At 44.6% G+C, this 21,256-nt stretch overlaps 1 protein-coding gene across 2 annotated transcripts in view; it reads left to right on the top strand.

Annotated features, from left to right (window-relative positions):
• The window catches only part of LOC137437031 (cGMP-dependent protein kinase 1), a 128,376-nt gene that overhangs the window by 50,171 nt on the left and 56,949 nt on the right, over nucleotides 1-21,256 (top strand). For both annotated transcript variants that reach the window (XM_068131345.2, XM_068131343.2), the window contains 3 exons: nucleotides 203-342; nucleotides 1,084-1,173; nucleotides 15,311-15,452. In XM_068131345.2, coding sequence (XP_067987446.1) covers nucleotides 203-342; nucleotides 1,084-1,173; nucleotides 15,311-15,452 — 372 coding nt within the window. The remainder of the gene's footprint in view (nucleotides 1-202; nucleotides 343-1,083; nucleotides 1,174-15,310; nucleotides 15,453-21,256) is intronic.

The raw sequence follows: 21,256 nt of genomic DNA, 5'->3' as shown, positions 1-21,256 counted from the left end.
TTTAAGGTTGTTTTTTAAATCTCTCAAAAGTGTGATATATACAGGGTGGGCTGCAAGAATGTGGCAGGTTTTGATAGACGGGGCATTTCAAACGTGTCATGTGTTTGAAGCCTACAATGTATATATGAATCGTAAATGATCCGTTATTGGAACAAAGTTGTCTTGCCAATTCGTTTCTTTGAACCTTTTTTGTGGAATTCAGGTGGAGTTGAAGTCTGAGCCAGGAAGGACATTTGCTCTGAAAGTTCTACGTAAAAGACATGTGGTGGAAACCCGTCAACAGAGACATGTCTTGGCAGAGAGGGAAATAATGTTGAACTCTTACTCCCCCTTCATAGCCCGGTATGTTTTAAACAACTGTTCTTGTTATCAGAAAGTCTTTCGCCATTTTTTTTTTTTCGTATACGGTACAGAATCGAGGCTCGTGAAAGAGCTAACATTTATTTCACAAACAAATCAAACAGACAAAAAATATATATAAAAAGAGGGAGCGGAAGACAAGATGGGGAGAGAAGGGGAAGCACACAAACACAACATTTGAGAGCAGGGAGATGTGGAGGGAGGGGGCTTGGGGGGAGGAGGCATGGGAAGGGGGGGGGGGGGTGGGAGACATATAAAACACAAGGACACCAAGGACTTCCAGGACAGAAGTTGGTATTTCGAAAAAGTGGATTTGGGGTGACATTAGCGGGGGTAGAAAAGATATGCATTAAACATTAAATAAAACAACACATTTTCATTAAACAAAACAACACAAGGACATCCACAATGTTGTGGATCAAGTGAAATAATCTTGTTCATATGACTCAACAGTAATGAACTAAAAGCTTTGTTAACCTTTTGAAACAAGTGTAAAAGTTTTCGTCATTTTGCCATTTCCAAGTGGACATACCCTAGTTATTATGAATGTAAACCTGGAGGAGTGTTTTGCTTATCCCCTCTATCGTCCCTATTCCCCTAGCACCCTAGTGCGCCATGATCCATGGACGATAATACTCACCATCACTTTCGATGGAGTGACCATAATGGCACCATACTGCTGTTGTAATAAATTAATTGTGAAATATGTGGGTTGTGTTCCAGCCTCTACCAGACCTTCCGAGATTCGAAGTACCTGTATATGTTACTTGAAGCATGTCTGGGAGGAGAGCTGTGGACAATCTTGCGAGACAGGTCTGTTTAATGAATAAAACCGCATATGTGTGTGTATATGCATATACAATCACGTGAAAAAGTAAGTACACCCCATGTAAAGTTTTGACTTTTTCAACATATTTCAACATACAGCTATTTGATCTTCATTTCAACAATATTGATAGATAAAGGTGATATAATATAACAAATATCATGAAACATTTACATTTTGTAGTCCATTGTATAATTTAAATAAACATAAATGCAAATTTTGCATGTGGAAAAAGTAAGTCCACCCCTACATTTATCACTACTTCAAATACCTAAAATTAGAATCAGGTGCACCAGCTCAGGTGCAGATGATAAGAACATTGTTAGAGAGGATCTTGGAGGCACCTGTCTTATTTAAACCTCAGACATTTCGTTTGGTTTGCTCTTTGTTGTTGAAGTGTGCGGCGTCACCATGCCTAGATCAAAAGAGCTCTCTGAGGCCTTCAGAAAGAAGGTTAGAGATGCCAACGAGTCTGGGAAGGGATTTAAAAAGATCTCCAAACAATTTGAAATCAATCATTCGACTGTCCGGAAGATCATCTACAAGTGGAGAAGATTCCAAACAACTGCCAACTTGTTCAGGCCAGGCCGCCCCAGCAAGTTCAGCCCGAGAGCAGACCGCAAGATACTGAAAGAAGTCTCGAAGAACCCCAGAACGTCATCTCGGGACCAACAGGTAGCTCTTGCACGAGTCTACCATTAGAAAGAGGCTGCACAAATTTGATCTACATGGGAGGTGTGCCAGGAGGAAAGCTTTGCTGTCCAGAAAGAACATCAGGGCAAGACTAAAGTTTGCCAATAAACACCGAGGCAAAGACCAGCACTTCTGGAACAATGTGCTCTGGACAGATGAGTCAAAGGTAGAGCTATTTGGCCACAGTACAAGAAGACATGTTCAGTGAAAACCAAAGACAGCATTTGACCACAAGAAATGTATCATATCATACCAATATATCCCATACCAACTGTAAAGCATGGTGGTGGAAATATTATGGTTTGGGGCACCTTTGCTGCATCAGGGCCTGGGAAGCTCACCATCATAGAATCCACCATGAATTCTTCATTGTACCAGAGGGTGCTTGAGGATAATGTGAGGCCATCTGTCGGAAAGTTGAAGCTCAACCGAAGGTGGACCTTGCAACATGACAATGACCCTAAACATACCAGTAAATCCACCAAGGAATGGCTGAAAAGAAAGAAATGGAGGGTTCCGGAATGGCCATGTCAAAGCCCGGATCTAAATGCCATCGAGATGTTGTGGGGGGATTTGAAACGAACTGTGCATGCAAGAAACCCCTCAAACATCGCACAGCTGAAATAATTCTGCATGGAGGAGTGGGCAAAAATTTCTCCCAGTCGATGTCAGAGACTAGCAGACAATAATTATAAGAAACGCCTACTTGAGGTTGTTTCTGCCAAAGGGGGCAATACCACCTGTTAGAGCCAAGGGTGTACTTACTTTTTCCACATGCGAAATTTGCATTTATGTTTATTTAAATTATACAATGGACTACAAAATGTAAATGTTTCATGATATTTGTTATATTATATCACCTTTATCTATCAATATTGTTGAAATGAAGATCAAATAGCTGTATGTTGAAATATGTTGAAAAAGTCAAAACTTTACATGGGGTGTACTTACTTTTTCACGTGACTATACATATGTATATCCCAGTAGGGTATGCTTACACATTGTGTAATTAATAATAAACTGTGCTTCATACATAGGTACATAATAAATAGAAGCTTTATGATTATGGGCATGCATCACCAACTTCCTTCTAGATATCAATTTTAGTTTATTTATTTGTTTATTTATTTATTTTATGGACATGTTTATGGTTTTTACATCTTACTATAATTCACCAAATGTCTGTCTGTCTGTCTGTTCGAAGGTACCGTAAAAACTGCTGAACCGTTCGCAAAGATATTTTGGGTGTATAATCCTGGGATCCCCAGGAGTAAAATAGGCTATTTAGTTTTCCCAATTTCAGCTTTAGTCTCCAGCATTCTCAGGTTTGGACTCCCGCATAACATTCGCGTTTGCATTACGTTCATTGTGACGTCTTCTTACGTCGAGCAACGGTACGTGGGGCTTCAATTGGGAGGCCCAAATGAAAAGGCTAAATATCGGAAATTGAAGCCTTTTTTTCTTTTAAATGATTTTTATAAACATCCGTCATGCGGAAACGTCATGCGGGAGCAAGTATCAGCCGGATGTGGCAGTGTGGGAGTCCACGTTTGCACCGATCGCTGCACCATGTACCGCACAAACGGCTGCACCGATCGCTGCACCGTGTGCCGCACAAACGACTGCACCGATCGCTGCACGGCTGCATCGATCGGATGTGGCATGAAGGAGGATCTGCACTTCGGCAAGAAGGAGGATCATACCCCCACCCCCAGCCAGTGCGAACGCAGACTACAACAACAACACCTCCACATCCAGAATCCACAGCACCAAACAAACATGGTGGAACACTCAAACACCCACCTTTATACCCTTCACCACTCACCAACAAAACACACCAGATCATTCATACACACACATACACACCCATACACACACATACACACACAACATCAACCAACCACCTACCCTTACAACATACACCACTCAACATACAAAAACACACACACTCATGCAAAAATTCATTCATGCAAAAACACACACCCTCACCCACACAATCACTCACATACACAAAAGAAGAAATAATAATAGTAACACCAAAAAAAAAAAAACACAACCAACCACCTACCCTTACCAACATGCACCATTCATGCAAACATGCAAAACCATTCATGCAAAACCATACCCACTCATGACCCACTCCTGCAACACACACACACACACACACACACACACACACACACACACACACACACACACACACACACACCTCCATTTCTATTCCGTAACTTCAACCTACACCGTTCGACGTGCCTCCATAAACTTCCTCCCTATCCAAAATGAGCCTTTCAAGGCAACCTGGGCCACCTTGTCACACATCCTCCTTCTTTCTGTCCCAAACACTCCAAGCCGAGCAAGAAATGCAGAAAAGGCATTGCCAATATACCCTCTACACCCTACCTCAAATGGCTGACACGAAACTCGCCAACCCTTCTCCCGGCACTCTGCCTCCAGCTCACTGTACTTTCCTCTCTTCCTCTCGTGCACCTCCTCCATGTTCTGTTCCCAAGGTACAGACAATTCCCCTAAGATGACCTGTCTTGTTGCAACTGACCAAATGACAATGTCAGTCCGCAACCTTTTCACACAGATCTCCTCTGGGAATACCAATTGTGGCTTTATGTCTGCCACCACCTGCCAATCACAAGCATCTGACAGCCCTCTTGCTTTCCACCTCCTCCTCTTTCCACCTCTTACCACTTGGCCCTCTTGGAAAAACCACACCTCTCCCCCATCAATCTCCTTCTCCACTCTTCTCCCTCTCGACCTCAGCACCTCTTGTTGCACCATCTGCACCACCACCGCCAGCACATGATCATGTCGCCACCTCTATTGTCCTGCTGCCAATGCTAGTGAGCATGCACTTAGTGCATTCTGCACCGTTCCCACACCTCCACACAAATAACATCTCTCCTCCTGCAACAACCCTCACAATCTCAAGTTTACTGGTGACGGAAGCACATCATACGTTGCCCGCAACAGGAAATTCAACAATATTGGCTCCATCCTCCGAATCTCTTGTCACAATATATATATATATATATATATATATATATATATATATATATATATATATATATACATATATACATATACATACATATATATATATATATATATATATATATATATATATATAATATATTATATATACAGACTCTCCTCGAGTTACGACGTAGGCGACGAACGACAACTCGCACTTACGACCGTCGCAAAAATCTCAGTTGCTCCTTGTGCCTCGCGCTGACAACATCCCTTAAGCTCCATCACATATAAGTGTGTGTGTACGGTGTACCGTACTGCCATCATCATGTCTTGCAAGAGGAAGAGTGCATCCACTGATGGATCGGAGAAAAAGAAGAGAAAGGCGATCGACCTGGAGTTAAAGCTGAAAATAATCGTGCAGCTCGAGAACGTTACGTGACTTTTGGAAAAGTTACAACGTTCTTCAGTGTATCAAGAATATTGCTGCAGCATGGGAGGAAGTGTCTGAAACGTTATGTTAATTCGTTCGAAGGTTTCGACAAGGACGACATGATGGACGAGATTGGTGAGAAGTTGTGAAGTTTGCCAGAAGTTTAGAGCTCGAAGTTGTCATGGAAGAATTGGTGGAGTTTGCGCCGGGAGAGTTATCTAATGAATACTTGATTGAATTAGAGGAGCGAAAAAAGAAGAGGACAAACCGGAGAAAATGTTCACTGTGAAAGGATTGGCTGAAGCATTCGCCATCTTCAATAAAGGCCTACAGGTGATCGCCAGTATGGACATGAATGTCGATCGTTTTGCCAAGCTCGACCGACAACTACAAGAGGCTCTTCGTTGTTATAGAGAAATATACGACGAGAAAAAGAAGCAAACTGTGCGGTCTACTCTCGACGTTTTCTTTAAGAAAACGACTCCTGCCGCCACCACTCCCCCCTCCCCTCTCTCCTCTTTGACTTGGCCATTCCAGAACACTCCATTTCTTTCTTTTCAGCCATTCATTGGTGAATTTACTGGTATGTTTAGGGTCATTGTCATGTTGCAAATTCCACCTTCGGTTGAGCTTCAACTTTCCGACAGATGACCTCACATTATCCTCAAGCACCCTCTGGTACAATGAAGAATTCATAGTGGATTCTATGATGGTGAGCTGCCCAGGCCCTGATGCAGCGAAGCTGCCCCAAACCATAATATTTCCACCACCATGCTTTACAGTTGGTATCAGGTTCTTGTGGTCAAATGCTGTCTTTGGTTTTCACCAAACATGTCTTCTGGCACTGTGGCCAAACAGCTCTACCTTTGACTCATCTGTCCAGAGCACATTGTTCCAGAAGTTGTGGTCTTTGCCTAGGTGTTCATTGGCAAACTTTAGTCTTGCCCTGATGTTCTTTCTGGACAGCAAAGGTTTCCTCCTGGCACACCTCCCATGTAGATCAAATTTGTGCACCCTCTTTCTAATGGTAGACTCGTGCACTTTGACCTCGACAGTGTCAAGAGCTACCTGTAGGTCCCGTGATGATATTCTGGGGTCCTTAGAGACTTCTTTCAGCATCTTGCGGTCTGCTCTCGGGCTGAACTTGCTGGGGTGGCCTGGCCTGAACAAGTTGGCAGTTGTTTGGAATCTTCTCCACTTGTAGATAATCTTCCGGACAGTCGAATGATTGATTTCAAATTGTTTGGAGATCTTTTCAAATCCCTTCCCAGACTCGAAAACATCTATAACCTTCTTTCTGAAGGCCTCAGAGAGCTCTTTTGATCTGGGCATGGTGACGTCGCACACTTCAACAACAAAGAGCAAACCAAACGAAATGTCTGAGGTTTAAATAAGACAGGTTCCTCCAAGATCCTCTCTAACGATGTTCTAATCATTTGCACCTGAGCTGGTGCACCTGATTCTACTTTTAGGTATTTGAAGTAGTGATAAATGTAGGGGTGTACTTACTTTTTCCACATGCGAAATTTGCATTTATGTTTATTTAAATTATACAATGGACTACAAAATGTAAATGTTTCATGATATTTGTTATATTATATCACCTTTATCTCTCAATATTGTTGAAATGAAGATCAAATAGCTGTATGTTGAAATATGTTGAAAAAGTCAAAACTTTACATGGGGTGTACTTACTTTTTCACGTGACTGTATGTCAGCCTAAAGGCTGTAGCACACAGTCAACAAAATGCATGCATACATCCCAGGCCAAAGGGCCAGAATGCATGGGCCAGAATGGATGCGCATACAATGGATGCCCATACAATGGATGCCCATACAATGGACGCCCCAAAGGGCCAGAATGCACGGGCCAGAATGGATGCCCATACAATGGATGCCCCAAAGGGCCAGAATGCATGTTCATACAATAACTGGGGCCAGAATGCATGGGCCAGAATGGATGCTCATATAATGGATGCCCCAAAGGGCCAGAATGCATGTTCATACAATAACTGGGGCCAGATTGCATGGGCCAGAATGGCCAGAATGGATGCTCATATAATGGAGGCCCCAAAGGGCCAGAATGCATGGGCCAGAATGCATGTTCATACAATAACTGGGGCCAGAATGCATGGGCCAGAATGGATGCTCATACAATGGATGCCCCAAAGGGCCAGAATGCATATTCATACAATAACTGGGTACTTCTGAACATCACCACCAGGATTGACTTCAGGAGTTGAGCCCACAAACCATCCCATGAAGAACTAGAACGGCACTCAGTGGAGAGCAAACCTCCCTCTGGTTGGCCATATCACTCAATGGTGAAGAATCACTTTTAAAATTATACGAGCCGGATCCGGCTCTGGATCTTCACCAAAATCGAATCTATTTGTTCTTGTCACACACCCAACCGGTCCAACAATTTTCGTCCAAATCCGTCCATAAATTTTTGAGATAACCTGCTATGTATAGTTTTTGGCCCGATCTCCCGATGGTGAAGAATCGCTTAAAAAATTCTAGTAGCCGGATCCGAATCCGAATCTTCACCAAAATCTAATCATTTCGTCCTTTTCACATGCGCTACATTTCTGCCAAATTTCGTCTGAATCCGTCCACAACTTTTTGAGATATTTTGTTCACAAATGGACAAATGGACAAACAGACAGACAGACAGGGGTGAAAACATAACCTCCATCCACCTTTGGTGGCGGAGGTAATTATATCCAATAGTACCTCATCACTGGAAGTATAACCAAGACCCCATGTTCCACACCAACAATTGTTACTTCCTGTACGAGTTCTGATGAGCAGTTTGTAAGGCCAAATGCCCCATGCGCACATCACATTTTAAGTTCATGGTTCGGAAGTTTTCATTGACAAAGTGAAACAAGTGGAGAAAAACTATCCGACATTTATGCAGGGTCATGACTTTATTTATTTTTTTGGTTTTAGGACTAGATTTTGAGATCGAGTCATGGACAGATCGTCGATCCATGAAATAGGTTTTGGCGAGGTAATATGTATGTGGACATGTTGTGCCAAGTCCTATAGAATTAGAACTCCAATTGCATACAGACAAGCCTGGGTGAACATGTAAGATTGGCCTGCGGCAGAAAGAATCCATTCACGTTTTCTTATTTGAAACATTGTTTTTTTTTAAAATCGTGGATTATAAATAGAAACATAAACGTAAAAGCAAGAACCAGCAAATTAGCTCAAAATACATAACAGATGCAAAAACTGGCAAGCACACAGAACCAGGGGTGGATTAACTGTACTTGAGGCCTGAGGCTAATTTTATTTTGGGAGTCCTTTTATATGATTCTTTTTAACAATATATGTACATGTACAGAATATAATTTACATGTATGGTACTTAAATTAATTGAGAAAAAAACACCTTTAGAGGCCATTTTTCCCCGCAAAGCGGGGGTTGGCCTTTTTCGGGAACCGTGGTTGTTGTTGTTTTTTGGTCCCCTTTTTGAAGCAATGTTTTACGGCCGGATGCCCTTCCTGACGCCAACCCTGTTTGTCGCCTTTTAACGACAAACAGGGAATTACCAGTGAACTGGTACTCAATTAGCCGACCTCAGAAGGATGACAGGCTGAGTCAACCCCCCTGGCGTTAATTCAGCAATCGACCGGGATTCAAACCCAGGATCCTTGGATCCTAAGCCGGCACCCTAGCCGCTAGCTCAACACCAGGGCTACTTAAATTACTTAAATACCACAACTTAAATTAATTGAGAAACCAATATAAAAGGCAAGTTATATTTTGAGGCCCTTTTCAATAAATTGTATATACAGTCACGTGAAAAAGTAAGTACACCCCATGTAAAGTTTTGACTTTTTCAACATATTTCAACATACAGCTATTTGATCTTCATTTCAACAATATTGATAGATAAAGGTGATATAATATAACAAATATCATGAAACATTTACATTTTGTAGTCCATTGCATAATTTAAATAAACATAAATGCAAATTTCGCATGTGGAAAAAGTAAGTACACCCTTGGCTCTAATAGGTGGTATTGCCCCCTTTGGCAGAAACAACCTCAAGTATGCGTTTCTTATAACTATAGATATATTGTTGCGGATTTGAGAATCCTGCACGTTGGTAATTGTTTGTAAATATCACCCTCTGTAAATAATAATAATAATAATAATAATTCATTTATTTTGTATAGCGCTTTTCCAGAAGCCCAAAGGCGCTTTGACAGAGTGGAAAACATAATGCATAACAATACATGAAAACAACAATTGCAAAAAGACAAGAATCAATAGGGAAATATTTAAAGCAAAAGGAGGGAGAAGGAGAAGAGATAGTCAGGGGTTAGATGCTGTGGGTTGAATGTTGAATGCAGTATTGAACAGGTGGGTCTTTAGTGATGTTTTGAATGTGGTGAGTGAGGAGGAGTCTCTGATGGTGTGAGGTAGTGAGTTCCAGAGGGTGGGAGCAGCGATGGAGAAGGCCCTGTCCCCCCAGGATCTGAATTTGGTCCGGATGGAGGGGGTCAGGAGGTTGGTACCAGCAGAGCGGAGGTTGCGGGTGGGAGTGTGTCTGGAGAGGAGGTCAGCCAGGTAGGATGGGGCCAGGTTATGGAGGGCTTTGTATGTCAAGAGGAGGATTTTGTACTGGATTCTCTGGGGGATGGGGAGCCAGTGAAGCTTGTAAAGGACGGGGGTGATGTGGTCACGGGTCCGGGAATGGGTGAGTAGACGGGCAGCGGAGTTCTGAATGTATTGGAGTTTATTGGTGATTTTTGAGGGTGAACCATAGAGGAGGCTATTGCAGTAGTCCAGACGGGAGGTGATGAAGGCGTGGATGAGGGTTTCTGCAGCCGTGGAGGAGAGGGATGAGCGGAGACGGGCAATGTTTTTCAGGTGAAAGAAGGCTGACTTTGTGATCTGTTTAGTGTATTTGTCGAAGGAAAGGGTTTGGTCAAAGATGACGCCAAGATTCCGGATGTGAGGGGAGGTGGATACTGGGATACCGTCGATGTTGAGGGCAAAGTTATGGGTGGATTTTGTGAGCGTTTTTGGGCCAATGATGATTATTTCAGATTTATCACAGTTAAGCTTGAGGAAGTTGATTTGAAGCCAGGATTTTATTTCAGTGATGTAATAATTAATGTAATAATGTAATAATTCCTTGTAAATACCTCCATTAATTGTAAAGATCAAAGGTCGTCCCCTTAGTTAGTCCATCGCACACACGTAGAAAATCATAGGACCTTCTAAATAGTTATCTCTTTATTATATGTCAGTATAAGGCTCTGTTTTTCCACTAGTTCATTGCATTGCACCGAATCAAATAAGATAGGTCCCCTTCAAGGATTTCATTTCCCAGCAAAACTCTCTCTCTCCGTGCAAAACAGCTTGACAAGCGTGGGGTGCGTGCCCTCTCAACTGGCCCTGGTTTGAAAGCGGCGTTCACCGCCATTGTGAACATGTGCTCCGTGCTCTGTTTGGACAAGAAGGGCGGGGTCGCCGAGAAGAGACAAGCCCGTGGCTCGCCACGGGGGGCGGGGCTGTTCAGCTCTATGCCCAAATAAGGCTACAAGCCCGTGGCTCGCCACGGGGGCGGGGCTGTTCAGCTCCATGCCCAAATAAGGTTACAAGATTGTGGCATTGCCATATAAGGCCACAAAACAGAGCACGGGGGCGGTACCCAAACGGCCGAGGGCGTGTCACGACCCCGCTTGATATATGCGTGCGACGATCGCGCACAAGCTGGGTGCGTGCTGCTGCGTTGGTTCAAGAGCTGGATTTTGGTTCAGAGCTGGTACAAAAGCTGGGTACGTGTTGCTGCATTGGTTCAAGAGCTGGATTTTGGTTCAGTGCTGGTACGAGAGCTGGGTACATGCTGCTGCGTTGGTTCAAGAGCTGGATTTTGGATCAGAGCTGGTACGAGAGCTGGGTACATGCTGCTGCTTTGGTTCAAGAGCTGGATTTTGGTTCAGAGCTGGTACGAGAGTTGAGTACGTGCTGCTGAGTTGGTTCAAGGCTGGAGCTGGGTTCGAGGTACGAGGAGGAAGAGGATCTGGAGTGGAAAATCCCAGTGTTACCGACAGAGAGAGAGAGAGAGAGTCGTGGGTCGGAACGGAAACTCGCCAGCTGAACGAACCTTCTGCCATTCCTTTCATCCCCCATTCGTGTGAGTCTGCTAGTCGTCTGTCCTCTGTGTTGTCTGGGGTTTTAAGTTAAGCTTGTTTTAAGGATTTGCTCTGTGTCCTGCTCCTTCCATTTCTTGTATAAATGCCCTTCTTTCATTTCCTCTTATAGATAGCAATAAACCTGTGTTCTTCCCTTACTTTGGTTTCTTCTTTCACATCTGATCGTCTTTGTGATTTCCCCCATTGAGTACCTGTGGTGCGATTTTGGCCAACGCTCAGGATCGGGTTAGTCTTTGCTAAACGGCTCGATCTTCGGGTTGCTAAAACCGCTCGGCAACTAGTCCATCTAAAACCGTGGTTCGAGCGGGAGTCCCTTCCCTGCTTCGCGGTCAGGAGTGGCACTCAGGTCCTTGGGACTTTTCATTGACCAATTACCCTGGCTGCTCCCGACCGGAAGGAGCGTTGGGATTTCCAGGACTCACGTCGGTCAGTAACAGACAAGGGGCTAACCCCCCCCCCCCCCCCCCCTTGGTAAGGGGAAAAGGCCGACGTTGAGATCCTTAACAATATATATATATATATATATATATATATATATATATATATATATATATATATATATATATATATATATATATATATATATATACAGTATATGTATATGTATATATATATATATATATATATATATATAGAGATATATATATAGATATATATATAGTATATGTATATGTATGTATATATATATATATATATATATATTAGTATCTATAATTTTAGCGCTCCAACCTAATGATCGAACGTGATGACGTAATTGCCACGCATGTCCGCATTGCCTGCCAAGCTTCGGAGGAGCCATCTAGCAATGCGTCAAAATGGATCTTAGTTCAGATACTGTCACAAGTGTGTGCAAAACTCACAGTTACCGACCTGGTTTCGCCCTTGTTGGGGCTTCATCAGGGCAACGCAGTGAGCCTTCCATACATTTGTGACTAAAAACCTTTCAGTTACATATGACGCACTGCTCGATGGCCCCTCCGGAGTTTGGCAGGCAATGCGGACATGCGTGGCGATGACGTCATGACGTTTGCTCATTAGGTTGGAGCGCCAAATTACAGATACTAATTAGTAACTCCCAACCACATCCAGGTCGACTCCATATAGTGATTGGATACCAGAGATAACGTTACCGTGTGGCAGGCGGTGCTTATCACTCCCAGTAAGGTGCAGCAGTAGCTGGATAGGACACCTTACTGGTGGTTCTCCACTGATGGTATGAAGTTGCATAATGACTGATATATATACACGATTTACACATATGGTACTTATTCTGACTGAGAACGAGGAACATCAAAGAAACTTAACACATTTTTCATTTTTATTTATTTATAGATTTTATATTAAGATTTTTTAAATTGACACAATTTTGCTGTATGCTAAAACAAAACAAACTTTACCTGAGAGTTGGGATGCTTTAGGGCTGTTCGAAGAAGTCGTGTTTGGATGAATGAATCAACGTTCCAAAGACCGAAACATGGTTATGAAGTACGTATAATATTCATATGAACGGAAGCCGGGGACTACCTGTGTACAGACAACCATGAGTTGGAAGTGGCAATAGCCCAGGGAGCCAATGGCCTGGCTGTCACATATTAGACATGAACCACATAGTCCAGGACTCAAGGTTACGAGTCGAATGATGTGAAAATTAAATAATTTGCGGATAAAAAAGTATCAACATTTTTTTTACCTTTTCCCTCTTTTCAATGTGTATGATTTTATTATAAGAAAGGCTTTTTAAAAATCCATTCAATTCCTTATTTGGTGGGAGCTGAAGAGTGAAGACGAGGATGATTTTGTTTTCTAAGCTCAAATATGGGTCCCGAATCTTTAATCGAAACGTTCTCCTGAACCGTGTTCCTGCTCAAAATGAATAGCAAATCATCAGGAGGAAATGAGAAACTATTGGTTGATTTTTAGTAGAGTGGAAGAAGAGCGAACTGCTACAATCATAACATAGGATGTAAAACAAACAAAGCTCAAGAATCTTGGAGCAAACAAATCAGACACAATCTCTTGATTCAGGAAATTTCACCCCGACTCCCCGAGTTTAGTTCTTCGGTATATTAATGCTTTTGAGGGATGAAACCAAGTTGGATTCACCGATCCGATTGCTGCTTTGTCTCATTGAGTGAGAGAAATGGCAGACATCACTTTAAAACCTCTTTTTTCTTTTCTTTTTTTACAATTCAGAGGCCCAAATCCACTGGCCTATCCAGAAGGAGCAGATTCCTTCGAGTTTAAATTATACTGCTGCCGCAGAGGAATTTGAACTTTTGACCCCGTTGATGTTACCAGACAAATGTCCTGCATCGTTGGGCCCCATTGCGGCTCGTTATATATAAAACAACATTTTAGCAAAGAAAACGGATCATCAAGTAGCGGCAATGATGTGGCAAAATATTTTCAAATTCATGAGCAATGGGTTGCCTATAATCGTAGCATGCCACACGCCCCTCTGATGTGTGTCGCCGGGGTTTGCATGTCGGCCCAGTTCAGGTTTGTTTTTTTGTTTGTTTGTTTGTTTTTTTTGTATACAAGATCGAGGCTCGTGAAAGAGCTAACATTAATCACACAAAAAGACAAACCGACACACAAAACACAAAAAACAAGGGGAGCGGCAGACAGGATGGGGAGAGAGGGGGAAGGACACAAACACAACATTTGAGAGCAGGGACATCGGGAGGACTTGGGGGGAGGTAGGAGAGGAATAAAACATATGAACACTGCAAGGACTCTGGGGTGAATTACCGGGGGTAGAAAAGATCAAGGTTTTCGATGGGGGAAGATAAGAGATGGTGGTGAACAGCTGTTTTAAAGACCTGGAGGGAGGAGTGGGATTGAAGGGAGTGGGGGAGTTTGTTCCAGAGGCGGGAGAAAAGGGGAATGAAAGAGTGAAGGTGAGCAGAGAGCCGAGACTTTGGCAGTTTAACCATAAGAGGGTTGCAGGCAGATCTTGTGTGACCTGAAGGAATATTAGGGGGACAGAGCACAGACAGAGCTGGGGGAGCAAGGCCGGAGAGGAGTCGGTAGAAGACAGAAAGACCACCAACCTGCCTGCGGTGAGTGAGTGAAAGGCCCTCGGAGTTGACTACATCGCAGGAGATTCCAATGATTCTGAAAGCTTTGGTTTCAACAGCGTGAAGACGAGCTAGGTGTGAGGCAGGAGCACCAGCCCAGAGGGGGGAACAGTATTCCATAGAGCTGCGGATGAAAGCCTTGTATGTGGTGAGGAGCTCAGGTGTGCCAAGGAAGGACTTCGCACGACGGAGGATGCCCAGTCGGCGACTGGCTTTGGAGGCCAGCTTGGAAATGTGGTTTTCCCAAGAAATTGTATTTACAACTATAACTTGTATTTACAACTCCAGAGGTGAGAGTTGGTAATTTTTATTTAAACATATACGGGTGACGTTAGTAAAATATATATGGGTGAGTAATTTTACTCAGTAGGCCTGGTGTTGGCTTAATGATTAAGGTGGCTAGTTTAAGATCCTAGGGTCTTGAGTTTGAGCCCCTGTCATGCCTTTGAAACAACACCAGGTAGGTTGACTCAGCCTGTAATCCTTTCGAGGTCAGCAAAATGAGTACCAGCTCATTGCGTTTAATGTTATGACGCATTTAGCGGGTCAGAAGGGCCTTGTTTGGATTATATATATTTTCAATATTCTGAATTCTGCCAAATAATGAGATACAGTACTCGTCTTTCATGAGACATATGTTACTGTTACCTTAGTTCTCATTGTCGTCGTTGTTGTTATTTTTTGTGAACAAACCATCATGCTGTGGTCCACTGGTTGTACACTTATGTCTGTGTTGTAATGTTTTGCATGCAGCGGGAGCTTCACAGACGGACAGACAAGGTTCTACACTGCCTGTGTGCTCGAGGCATTTTCGTACCTGCATGCACGTGGGGTCGTCTATCGAGACCTGAAACCTGAGAACCTGATCCTGGACTCGCACGGTTACGCCAAACTGGTTTGTTCATCCAATTTTGTCTTTGTTTACCCATACTACTACTACTACTACTACTACTACTACTACTACTACTACTACTACTACTACTATTACTACTACTACTACTACTACTACTACTACTACTACTACTACTACTACTCTGTTTGACCTTCTGCTCTTTCTTTTCTGCCATTGTCGTTATAGTTTTGTCACATTGCTCTATCAACTCTTGCTTTTTATTTGAGGAAATTATTTTTTATAGACGCGCAAGATAGAAAAAATCCATTTGCTTAAAATGCAAACTCCTTTAAACTACGGGGGCCGGGCAACTCCTTAAACTATGGGCAACTCCTTTAAGCTACCTAGGGTCATGCCCTGCCAATTGGCATCTTTACTCTATGCGGTTCTAAAAACCAATTCCCATTGACCCACCCTGTGGTGCCCTACAATTTGGGTCTCACTCCCCATTTTTTTCAATACCGTGCCTTCACACAATTTCGGGGCTGGGTCGTGTGGCTCCACTAGCAGGTCCAACTACCTGCGCACCTCCGCCACTGAAGTCGCCACCCGAGCTTACCATGCTCCTTACAACTACCCTAAATCGGGAATGGCCCCTCCTGGCTCTCTCACCCCTCTGATGCCCTCTCTGGCATTGGGCTACCCAGGTCCTTCCCTAGGATCCTCGGGCCCCACTGAACACTACTCTGAACTCTAACTGGCTCCCAGAGCCTACCTGCAGCCTCACCTGGCCGACAGACTAACAGTGGCGGAGTGCCGTAACTACAAATGGTAATGCAACTACCACAACCCCCAAGGAATTGGAGCCGCATGCAACTGAAACTCCGAGGGAGTTGGTGACGTAATGTCATGTTCAATGACCATAACTCCCAATTGGTATCGTTCCGAGCATAACCCCCAAGGGATTTGAACTGCATGCAATTGAAACCCCAAGGGAATTGGTTACTCTGGACACCAATTGGGACAATTATGGTCAATAACCATAACTACAAATTGAACCACACGCCCAACCATGTCACTGACTACTCATGCACCCATCCAAGCACTTCTTTGCTACTACCTGCACCACAGGTGTCAATATCCAATAATTTACCTAAGCCCTCTACCTAAATTTAAACTACCCTGCCCGGGTACTCGTGAAGGGGTCCATCTTCCCCCACCCACTCCTTCGCACCATGCACTCCACACCACTCATTCCACACCACTTACTCCCACCAAGCATTCTACACCAAATATTTCCCACTTGCACACCATGCAAGTCCATTCACTCAACACTATTCCAATTGTCCTCAATACACCACTCATACATCACCTCTGGTCATCCCCGACCAATTCCTCATTTGCTCATGCTCACCACAAAGATTCTCATTCAATTCCTCATTTGCTCAAGCTCATCACAAAGATTCTCAATCTCAAGCTCATACACACAGCATCATCGAACTAACTACTTCCCTCTAATACTCGTGCTTTCCCGTCTTCCCTTACACTAAGCACACCCTCGTCATTATCATCCTTCTAATCTCTCTACGTCCCCTCTACCGGTACCAATGTCCCTACTTAAATCTTGTCCCTATGGTCATTTCTAAATCCCTCACAATATCCTAGCCCGCCCTCGGCTAGTTTACACTGCCACCCCCTAATCTATAGCTCAATTGCCCCAATGAATGGTAAAGCTACCATTCGCCAACGCCAATGCGATTCGTCCACTACTCTCGAGCCTCTCGGTGCAGAAATACATTTTCACAGCTCGGCTTAGAAAAGCCGAGCAATGCATGCGGGTGGTTGGTCTCCTGCTGGTTGGGTCCGTCCGGCATTTTCGATTCTGGGGAGGAGGCATGCTTGGGCCAAGGTTCCAGGCGCCATCCCAGCGCGGAGCCTTTCGGTCTCCGGCACGATGGCCCAACCTCCCCCGGTCGGAGCACCGCGCCCGCCAGGGGGTGAAGGTCCGACCTCTCCTACACCGCCTCAAACCGTGCCGTTCGCCTCTTTCGCCAAAGCGCGGCACCGACCATACAGGGCGGGGCCCGGCACGGATCGTGCACGGCGCTCCTTGCGAGACCGCCGCGGCAACGATCCCCACCGGCCCCCGCAGCACACAAAGTGCACCACGCCCCGAGAGCTCACGTCGGCTATTCGTCGCGCTAAACGCTGCCCCGGTCTGGGTCGATGCTTGAGTCGCATTCTCACACCACGCGACCCTTTCTATACTCGCACACCGAGGCGCTCCAGCGCCTCCCATACACTCCACACATTTCGCTACTGCACTCTCCCATGCACACTCTTCTCTTGCACACTCAGGTGCACACCACTCAGGCCCACTCACACACTCCATTATCATACATCCTCGCGCACATCCTGGTGCACTCATACCACTCACGCACTCCGTTACACACTTGGCCATCGCACACCCTCGCGTACACTCTCCCGTTACGTACTCCGTAACAACCATGGGTGTGCACTCTTTTGCTGCACACCCAATCACGCGCTCTGGTGTGCACTCCCGCACACTCTCCTCGGCCATCGCACACTCTATCACACTCTGTTCCACACTCTTCTTCAACACACTCCTCCCACATACACTCTGTCTTACACTCGCGCTCCAGCGCCGTTCGCACACGCGCGCCATTCACCTTCACACAGCGCACCACGGACCTTCCACGAGCACCCGGGTGACATCGCAATCCCAAGCGCGCGAAAAATCTTTTCGCGCCAAACACTTTCGCGCCACACATTTTCGTGCCATACATACTCCTACTCACCTTCGCGATTCTCTTCTCCTCTAACCGCATCTGCAAACTTCCATTGGGGTTAGGCAGCACGACATCACAATGTGAACACAGACTTTGCGTGCATTCCATCTCAATCTCCGATTTAATTCCTATCTCTGCCGTCTCTTCGTCCCCAATTTCAATTATAATTTCTTTTTCTTTATTAAGCTCGACGACCGCTGGCGCACATAAAATAAAAATTTCCAATTCGGCGGCCTTTGGCTTTTCCATACCACGAGTCGCGATTTCTACCCCGGTCATTCTAACTGCGCCCTGCTCTACCCGGCTCTCCACGCGTTCCTCATGTCACGCTACCCCGTCGCGTACCAATGCGACTTTCCCACTCGACCTGCGCTCAATGTCCGCCCCCATCTCTTTTATTTGGCCACCTATTCTGTTTTCAAACCCTGTTAACCCGTCTTTCACTTCTTCTTTCATTTCTTTCATTTGGCCACCCATATCATTTTTCAATCCCCCAATTTGATTTCCCAATCGCTCACTCCGAGCATCCATCCTATGCTCTGACTCTACCATATAAGCCCTCATTTGTGCCATAAAGGTGTCCATATAGGATTGCATATCCACCACCCCCACTTGCGCAGCGGGCGCGGCCCTCAACGCCATGTGCGAAGCGCCACCATTTTCTTCCCCTCCCACCCCCAGTCCCCACTGCTGCACCCTCATCAATGCTCTCCTCTTCTTCCCATTCTTCTCGGGGGTCCTGGGTTGATTCTAACTCCTCCACTACTTCCTCATTTCCCCCCACCGGCATCCGACCGTCTTGGTTATCCATGGCACGATTTTAATTTGGAAGTTAATAATTAAATTTCGGCCGCTCGTAATTTTGAGTGCGTTAAGTGCACTTCAGGTCAAATCCCACTCCTGACACCAAATGTTGCGGATCTCAGCGCCGGCCTTTCCCCTTTACCAAGGGGGGATTAGTCCCCTTGTCTTTTACTAGCCGACAGGACCCGGGACCTATGACGTCACTCCTGGACAGCGCGAAGTAGGGTCGTAGGACTAATCACTAATACCTAAGTACTCGCGCCGCCCAGAAATGAGGAAATAAGCCACGCCCGAATCACGGGTGTTGGTGGAAATGCCGAGCGGTAGCGAACCCGTGACCCGAGCCGTGATCAAGGACTAAACCCGATCCAAGCGGTCCGTAATCGTGCCACGCTTACCCAATGGAGGAAATGACTGAATGAATATATGAATGATCGTTTTAAGGCCATTTTCCCCGCTAGAGCGGCGGTTAGCCTTGCGGGCCCCATGACAATCATGGTTCCCTGTTTGAGGCAATGTTTTTATGGCCGGATGCCCTTCCTGACGCCAACCCTTGGTCACGCTCTTACGATGCGCAGGGATACGGTGTACCTATTCTAAACCGGGGTACACACCGTGATCATTCATCCCAGCAAGCTGGTACTCAATTTGCCGACCTCGGAAGGATGACAGGCTGAGTCCACCTCCCTGGCGTTAATTCAGCGATCGACCGGGATTTGAACCCAGGATCCTAGGATCCCAAGCCGGCACCCTAAACGCTAAGCCAACACCAGGCTAGGAGGAAATGACTGAAACGGTCGAATTTGGGAAGAAAAGGAATAACAGATTTATTTACACTTTGTACAATAAGAAGAAGAAGAATACACAGTGCAGCCTTAAACAGTCTTAACTTATCCCAAGACAAACGGGCCCGTCACACTCAGACACACTCACATGGGATTGCAGACGAACAGGTCGATGGTCCAGGGATGGCGTCCAGGCAGCTCGCTCTCCGGTCCCCAACTCGCACCGCGAAGTAGAAGAACGCAGCGGCCAGGAGCTCTCCACGCGTCGTTTGGCGCGCACGGGATTATCACAGGGTGAACGGTAGGGCTGGCTTTGGCGGTTACACTCATGGGGCTGCGTACGTAATAAACGGACAGTTCAGTACGCGCTTCTCAATGCGCTGCTCAATCAGTGCCTCAAACTGTCATGTGCACGCCGGTCCTCACAGTACTGTTCTCACACGAGTGCTCCGGATCAGTTCTCTCATATCAGTTCGCTCGGTCCTTATACAGTTCTTCGTAAGCGCCTCTCCCTTCTCATCTCTCAACTGAGGTGGGGGCCTCCGTGCAAAGGGTTTTATTGCCACGCCCTTGGAACCCTCTGGAACTCACCAGACGTTTCTTGCCACGCCCTATCAAGCCATGCCCTCTCAGCCCTGGTTGGCTGTTGCCCTTACCGTCACCGCCTCTGACGCGCTGCTTGACGCGGCCACACCTCGACCCTCGCCCTCCGCCCTCTTTTCAGGCCTACCTCGTGGTTACCTGACTAGTTTGAGCGAGCAAAAGGCAGCTAATGCTGCTGGCAGCCAAAGCACCACACACGGAGGGATCAGCCTAAATGGGGTGCGGGATCGAGTTTGCCCATAGATAGAAATTGGAGGGTGGCCGCAAAATGAAAGGACCTAAGCTTAATTCTTTACATAAAGCAGATGTCACCAGGGAAATGGCCTACTCTTACACATACTATGACATAACTAATTCTAATGGGCCTACGTGTTGCTTGTGGACTAACTATGGGGGGCAAACCTTTAACCTTTAATGATGTTATATGTACAATCTCAAAACCTCAACAATATATATATATATATATATATATATATATATATATATATATATATATATATATATATATATATATATATATATGTATATATATATATATATATGTATATATATATATATATATATATATATATATATATATATATATATATATATATATATATATATGTATGTATATATATATATATATATATATATATATATATATATATATATATGTATGTATATATATATATATATATATATATATATATATATATATATATATATATATATACGGTATATATATATATTTATATATATATATATATATATATATATATATATATATATATATATATATATATATATATATATATATATATATATATATATATATATACATATATATATACAGACTTGGCATTTAATATGGAATATTTTTTTT

The sequence above is a fragment of the Myxine glutinosa genome, chromosome 11, assembly GCF_964187855.1.
Source record: "Myxine glutinosa chromosome 11, kmMyxGlut1.1, whole genome shotgun sequence".
NCBI classification, from domain to species: domain Eukaryota; kingdom Metazoa; phylum Chordata; class Myxini; order Myxiniformes; family Myxinidae; genus Myxine; species Myxine glutinosa.
This window is presented reverse-complemented; position numbering and strand designations above follow the sequence as displayed.